The following is a 7,552-nucleotide window of genomic DNA, read 5'->3' as shown; positions in this document are numbered from 1 at the left end:
TTTCATTTGATAAAAATCTTTTATTAATGAAATGAAACACAATCATCGATAAAGAAAAGAAAAGTGGATTCCTCTTGTTGAATATACTGTACTGTAGACTGGGGCATGAACACATGAATGAGCAGTTATCTGTGTGATACCCGCTCCCCAAGTGGACTCGAGCACGGACAAAAAGACCTGGCGGTCGTTCCTTCTATTGTTGTGGCCTTGAGCTTTTGAACGCAGCTTTGAAAAGTACAATACAACATATCAGCTTTCCTTGGTTATTTTTCTGAACAACACCACTCTTTCTGCACAGAGAGGACCACAGATATACAGTTTCTATTTCTGCAGCCCATTAAATTAAAAGAAAGATAATAAACTTAATCACTGTGGTCACTGTATCACTCGTCCAACTTCCGCTTTGACTTTCTTTCACTCCGCTTCTGTTCATCTCTCCCGTCCATGGTTGTGCTACCCGTTTAAGCTCTCCATTATGCTTTTTATTTTCCTTATTTCTTTCAATTTTCCCCTCTCAAGCAAGATTGTCTTGTGATCTTGTATATATATTTTCAATTCAAACGACTATAGTTCTCTGCTTTTTTTCAATATCCATATATTTGCTATATATTTGAATAGAAATATATATGTACATACTTTTGAAAACAAACATATAATCATATCTTTTTTTCTCTTTTTTATGGTGAGAGCCCTGATGTTAGGTTGTACCTTTGCAAAACGTTTGAAGTAACTCTCTTTTTTTGGGTGAAAAATCTTTGTTGGGGGATTTAGAAGAAGAAATGAGGGTGAGATAAACTTTAACAGATACAGTACCATGCATAAAGCTAAAAGAAGTTTAAGCAAGGCTGAGAGGCTTGAAAGCAACATTTTTCTCATGTTTGAAGACTGCTTGATTCCTGAAAATGTGCACCCCTTCCTGACACTGCAACCTTTGACCTCTCTCTCAGCAACTCCCCACTCGTGTTCATAAATCCAGGATCGTTTGATACAAATCAGACTGTTCTTGGACATGCCTTTGTGGGACCTCTTCTCTCAGTCTGTTTCATTAGCTTGTGTAGTGGTGTGTCACAGTGACACCATACGGACATGAAGGGGGAAGGGGGGGTCAGAGCGATGGGGCGATAGGACAGAAAGGGGCAAAATGGGTACAGGTTAAGAAATAACAGCACTGTGGCACCATGATGAATTTAAGAAAAGGCCCATCCCCTTGTTTTCTGAGCCAAAAACCTGAAACCCTTTTTTCCCCTTATCATTCACTTTAAGCTGATTCTGTCTTTTGCACTTAAAGCGAGGGGTTAAATGCTGGAACAGATTATAGCGTTACATCATCAGTATCTGTTAGGCCCTGAATCCCTCTTTGCGCTTACAAAATAAATGGGGAGGAACGCAGGGATCCAGTTTGGACACGGAACTTCTGCCCCAGAGGTCAGCATACAGATTGATTTTAAAAAGGTCCACTGTGTTGTTGTGTGCCTGCCACATTAATACATATATCTATTTACACATATACACCCACACTCCCTCTTTCTCTCTCTCGCACACAAACACAAACACAAACACGCACACACACACATACACGCACGCAAGCACGCATGCACGCACGCACACACACACACACGCACACACACACACACACACACACACACACACACACACACACACACACACACAAACTCAGGCTTGTGATGTCTCTCTTACTTGAATCCAATTTACGTAGTGCACGAGAATAAACTTCCATCACTGGAAAATAAAGAAAATTATACTGGAAATAAAGGTTCAATTCTTCTTTTGTTTGTCCAGTTTCAGTCTCTTTCTACAGCCGTGAACACCACACCGTTTCTCTCTTTGCATGTTTCGGAATATCCCACGTCTCCAGACTGGGATTGAGGCGACAGTCCTCCCACCGACTCTGGGATGAACCCACAGACGGGGAGCTTCTCAGAGCCGGTGTAACACCAGAGTTGTCGGGTTTATGCATACAGTAAAGGCATCCTGCCGTGGCCCGATGCCGTGATATGACCTCTTTCCCATCACAAACCAGGCAAGGAACGTTTAAAAACCTAAAAATCTCAAGAAACCTGGTTCATTTTACAACCGTCTCCATCTGGGAAACAGGTGAAAAGCATTTGTGCATAAGTACCGAGTCCTGACCAGGAACAGAATGCAAAGTGACTGGATTTAGTGATGTTTGGGCGGGTGATGGATCAAGAGAGAGATGATTCGCAATGATGATAGAAAGCAATCAGGCAGAAAGAAAGGCAAACCCCTGTGCTGTGGAGACCCAACATTGACCCCTTAATGCAGTAGTGTCACTGGGGAACCCGAGCAGCTGTGCATGTTCTTCACCACTCGTTTCCGTGGAGGCTCCAGGCCGGTGCTGGTTGGACCAGCGTTACGGCAACAGTTATAGTGACGGCTGCAGTGATGGGAGGCTACACCAGTGTGTATGACTTGGAGTAGGCCCCTGCCCCTCCATCCCTCTGCTTCTGCAGTCTGCCTAAGCCTGAGGAGCTGCTCTCCAGGAGAGAGTCTCTGGATCCTCCCATCTTGGAGGAGGATGAGGAGGCACCTCCTGGAGTCCCTCCCGTGGCCCCTGCTACGCCTGCGCCACCAGAGGAGGATGCCGGGGGAGCCGCAGCTGTGGCGGCGGAAGCTGCCGCCGCACCCTGGGCCACAGCAGCTGAGGAGCCAGGCATGGTGAGAGTCCTCTGGGGAAGCGTGGAGCTGCTGGAGCTAGAAGAAACCCCTCCACTCCCGCTGCTTCCACCGCCGCCTCCGGCCCCTCCGGACGAAGCCCCAGAGGAGGGGAGATTGGACAGGCCTGAGTGGGCCATGCTTAGGGCCTGCTGCTTTGCAGAGTCCACAGTCACGTGACGGCCCTGGCTGTGGTAGGACCGCTGGGCGAGACCGCGGATGGAGGCCTCGCGTGGTGGAACCACTGGGCACGGGTCGTGGTGCTCTGACTGCTTCCGGAAGAAGGGATCTGACTTCATGTAGAGGGGAAGGTTGCAGTAGTCACCTGGCGGAGGGAAGTGAAATAACACATATTTCTAATATCACCATGAAACGGACTGTTTTCTCAATAAGTCATAGGTTTGGCCTTTTCCCAGAAACTGGCAAAGACTCACTTTTGGCGCGGTGTGGAATGGGCACGGCTACATTCTTGCCACGGTTGTAATCCTGGGGTTTGGGCGGCGAGGCGGTGAAGCGGCAGATACCAGGTTCCGAGGGCGTGCTCATGGACGTCATGCTGTCCGCGTTGTCATTGGTGCCTGTGGTCATCTGATCGGAAGAGCTATCGGAGATGAAACACTCGGTAATTTCAAACTTGGCGTGCTGCAGGTGCTCCTCCAGCTTGGCGTGTTCGTACGCCCTCGCCAGTTCCTCGTAGGTGGATGAGGCGCTCTCCGTTGAAACCATGCTGTTGCGCCCCTTGTCTTTGGAAACAAAAGAAGCACATTTGTTAGTGTCTTAAAAGAGTGCGCCAGTGACTGTAAGTGTCGTGTTGCTCTGACCGACCTGTGTCCTGCGACAGGCTGGCACTGTAGCTGTCACTCTCGGTCACCGTGATGCCGTGCTGGGAGCCAACTGTGCGCCAGTCTGAGGTGAGAGTTCGGGACGGCGTGGAGGCCTGACACTTCGTCAGCGTCCACTGACTGGAGTAACGGTTCCTGATGCTGTGGGCTGACTTGACACTTTTCCTCGACACTGGGTCTGTTGGGGAGTAGATGAAGAAGTAATGTTGTAAACAGAGCAAATGAACAACTCTGTTTAAAAACACACAATGTCACAAAGATAATGTGTTGAATAGGTAGATCTTGTTTTTGGAAAATGATATTTTCATTTATCATTTGATGCAACCAGCTTTTATCATGAAGGGAGCATAGCAAATTAAACTGGCCATGATTTAAAAATCAAAACAAAAGAAAGATTTAATGTCATTTATTGCTAGAGGAAAGGAAAGATTTCAATTGTTAGGTGACATAAAATGAATGTGTTTCATAACTTACTGCAGCAAATCATTCTTATTATATCTACAGTGACTCATACTGTTAAAAGTGTCAGAGATTTGAAGGAAATCTCAAGGATGGATGTGAAGATAGTTTTGAGTTTTTCATTCCAAATGATATCATTTTTTTGCTTTAATTTGGAGGTCTGTCCCCCCCACCCCCAAAAAAAAGCGGGGATGCAGCTAAGACCTCGTCTTGGTTTAGGAAATGAGGCGCAAATCCCAGAAAATGTCTCCTAAATGTATGGTTCTGTACTCACTGGTTCCTGGTCTGATGTCGGACATGTCAATCAAAGGTCCGGTGTTCTGAATGAGGGCTTGATGATGGACGGACACGCCTGTACAGAAGCTCTGAGGGTTCCCCGTTTGGTTGAATTCCGTGTCCGTCACAGGGAGGGTGGCTTTGTCTTCACCTGAAACAGACAGGGCGAGTATGAAGGGCAAATGTTGCAGTAGCTCCCAATGTTCACCTGTGACCAAACAACCGCCGTTTGTGTCACTTTCTCCTCCTCTCACCAATTTGCTTGATGCCTTCTTTGTCCTCGATCAGCAGTTGCACTCTCGGGATGTCGATGTGCAGCCGTGGGCCCTGTGGAGGTCCCTTCACTGGGGTGTCAAAGCTGCGGTTGTTTTTGCTGCAACAGACGCACAAAAAAATGTTTTGTTTTTAAAGCCAGGCAGCAAAAATTTGGATTCAGGGATCGAAGTTTGAGATGCAGTCTTACCTTATGAGCATCTCTGCCAGGCTTTTGGCATCTGGAGAGGGGGGAGAGCAAATTTTTTACTGACACACAAATCAATCATTTCCAACAGATGTTCCCGCTGACGTCTGCCCTCTTGTTCCACCGCGCCCTTCCCTCGCTCCTGCCCTCACCTCTGAGCCGCTTCAGCCGCTTCTCTTTGCGCTTCTTGCGGATGATGAAGAGCAACGCGACTCCCACGGTGACCAAAATCACAGGGGAGCCGATGGAGAAGAGTTTCTTGACATCGTCGTTCTTTTCCAGGGGGGATTTGATCGGTGGGATGGTACCTGCAGGGGAATTACGGGGAGAGATTAGTTCCTTCCTATTTATTTCTATGCATATTAAATATTAACAATGATGGTTTTCGTGTGATACATGTAACGACTCACTGCCATCATAGTCTAGTGTGGCAAACTGGGAGCTCTGGTTGCCGCAGCCAGCGCTGTTACAAGCCTTCATCTTCAGCTCGTACCAGGTGGCCTCACGCAACTCTGCCAGGAACACATCCGCACTCACGTTGGTGCGCACGTTCTGCCATGACCACGTTCCTGTAACAGGTATTAATGAGTGGCTGCTCTTATTTTTCCCAGCGAGGCCAGTTAGTGTGGATCTAACGATGACGGACTGACCTTTTGGCCTGAACTCCAGTGTGACTGCGCTGATTGGACATCCTCCGTTGGCCCAGCCCTGTAGATTGAGGCGTGCGTGGCTGGAGTTGATGTGGGTGAAGACCGGCTGATCCTTGTTGAACTGGGGCTCTGTCAACAGAGCAAACACTTGCATATATCAACACTCTGGAATGTCAAGCCTGTAAGGCATAAATGTATCTAACTGATTTAAAGCAATTTGCAAATTAAGGACATCTTCTGAATAAACTGGTAAAAAGACCCCAGAATATGTTATTTTATAGATGTTGTTCACGCTTGTTGTGTAACGTTTGACGTGCTCCCCTCTCAGCCCCTCACCTCGCCCATGAGTCTTTGCCTCGATGATCTCACTGATGCGTCCGGCTCCGACGCTGTTCTTGGCAGCAAGCTTGACCTTGTACCAGGTTCCACAGCGCAGGTTGTCCAGTTTGAAGGATCGATCACTGGCGCTGATAAAAACATCTTTCCACTCCTCTGTGTTGTCTACAGAGTACTGAAGCACAAAACCTGCACGGACATAGACGCGCAGTTCAGATTCAGCGCTCAGATTCAGCGTAGTATCGCCTTTGGCCAGTAGATGGCGGTGTTAGGCTGCTCTGCCCAGGCTTGGCTACTCCCGAATGGTTGTTTCTCGGCGTCTCTGCCGCCATTAGTTAAACACAAACCCCCCAGACTGGCAAGGCGCTGACTAGGCATGTATGTAAATGAAGATATGCAATGTGGTGACTGTTTTTATAATCAGCTGTCTTGCAGAGACAACTCCCTCTTCCTAAGAGACTCTTCATCCTCCTATTTCTGCAATTTATGGGCTGAACGAGACATGTCTGCTTAACGTGTCAGAGCTTGTCAGAGCTTGTCAGAATGTTTGAGACAATAGGCGATGCATTCGAAATGCTGCTGTTCTTTATTAAGATATGAAGGTGCAACCTGCTCACCCTTTGACCTCCCCAAAATGTGTAACTTCTGCTTACCGTTGACTACCTTATTGGCTGATACCTATGAGAATATCAGTGATGGATTGTTTTTTTCCCCTCATTTTTGCATAGGAAAAAAGATTAGACATCGTTTCATGACCTGGTGTATACAATTACCAATTCTTAGTGATATAAATTGTTCAAATCTAGAAAAGAAAAGTAGATAGATTGAAATTTCCATCATTGGCTTTTTATTTGTGAGACCAGTAATAACTGTCCACCAACAGTTCAGGAGACAGATAATAATCTGTTAGAGAGCCGCATGTTTGAAAAGAGTGAGAGAAAAATTACAAATATGTTGTCAGAATAATGGCGGGTAAACCACAAGTGAAGTTATGTTAGTCTCCAACAGAGGTGTGTAAGTGTACTGGACACTATCGGGTGTGTGTTTGCTCACCTCTGATGGAGCTGCCGCCATTGTCTCCTGGGATCCATGTGAGAGTGATGGAGGAGGTGGAGGTGGTGGAGACGGTCAGGCGTGGCTGGTCTGGTGGGACTGAGGAACACAGAGTATTCAGTAAAACTCAGATTGTTTATAACAGACGCTATAAAGAGTGCTTTTATACCTTGCACTAAAAGGTTGACTATGATGGTGTCAAAGCCCAGCGTGTTGGTGGCTGTACAGGTGTAGTAACCAGAATCCTCAGCTTTGACAGAGCGCAGCACCAGGGTTCCATTGGTCAGAATAAGACGTTGCCCATCTTGTGACACTGGGATGGCTGTATTCTCACTAACAATAACAGAAATTGGAGAATGTCTTACATATATTCACTATTTAAAACATACAAAACAAGGTTTGAGTGGGCGATCTGAGTTATTCTTACCTGTCTTTTGTCCACTTTATAGTAGGTGTAGGTTCTCCTACTGAGCTACAGGGTAGTCGCACCTCCTTCATCCAGGGGGTGGTCACTGTGCCCCCAAATGAAAGAATCTTAGCTGGAGCTGGTGATAGAAGGTAGGAAAATGTAAGAAATATATTAATATTTTCTGCAAAAATACAATTACAATAATAATAAAATCACAATAATGAATCAATATAATTCAAAATGCGCACTTTAGAAATAGGACAAGCAATAACATAAAACTAGTAGAGAGTAGAGAATCTATGTAGGCTTATGGTGCTTTTACTGACCACCCCTCTTCTGCTCACTTTTTTTTTTCAAGCTTAGCATTTTAATG

The 7,552-nt window shown here is 46.3% G+C and overlaps 1 protein-coding gene across 1 annotated transcript in view; it reads right to left on the bottom strand.

The window, feature by feature from the left end:
* Nucleotides 1–7,552, bottom strand: part of dscaml1 (Down syndrome cell adhesion molecule like 1) — a 64,689-nt gene continuing 57,137 nt past the window's right edge. Inside the window, exons 23-35 of the mRNA XM_011608403.2 lie at nt 7,198–7,315; nt 6,940–7,103; nt 6,771–6,869; nt 5,718–5,906; nt 5,382–5,510; nt 5,142–5,300; nt 4,884–5,039; nt 4,735–4,765; nt 4,526–4,644; nt 4,270–4,422; nt 3,520–3,714; nt 3,129–3,437; nt 1–3,019 (exon numbers count right to left, since the gene is read on the bottom strand). Coding sequence (XP_011606705.2) covers nt 2,433–3,019; nt 3,129–3,437; nt 3,520–3,714; nt 4,270–4,422; nt 4,526–4,644; nt 4,735–4,765; nt 4,884–5,039; nt 5,142–5,300; nt 5,382–5,510; nt 5,718–5,906; nt 6,771–6,869; nt 6,940–7,103; nt 7,198–7,315 — 2,408 coding nt within the window. The 3' untranslated portion in view covers nt 1–2,432. The remainder of the gene's footprint in view (nt 3,020–3,128; nt 3,438–3,519; nt 3,715–4,269; nt 4,423–4,525; nt 4,645–4,734; nt 4,766–4,883; nt 5,040–5,141; nt 5,301–5,381; nt 5,511–5,717; nt 5,907–6,770; nt 6,870–6,939; nt 7,104–7,197; nt 7,316–7,552) is intronic.

Source organism: Takifugu rubripes, chromosome 11 (genome assembly GCF_901000725.2).
Source record: "Takifugu rubripes chromosome 11, fTakRub1.2, whole genome shotgun sequence".
Lineage (NCBI taxonomy): Eukaryota > Metazoa > Chordata > Actinopteri > Tetraodontiformes > Tetraodontidae > Takifugu > Takifugu rubripes.
This window is presented reverse-complemented; position numbering and strand designations above follow the sequence as displayed.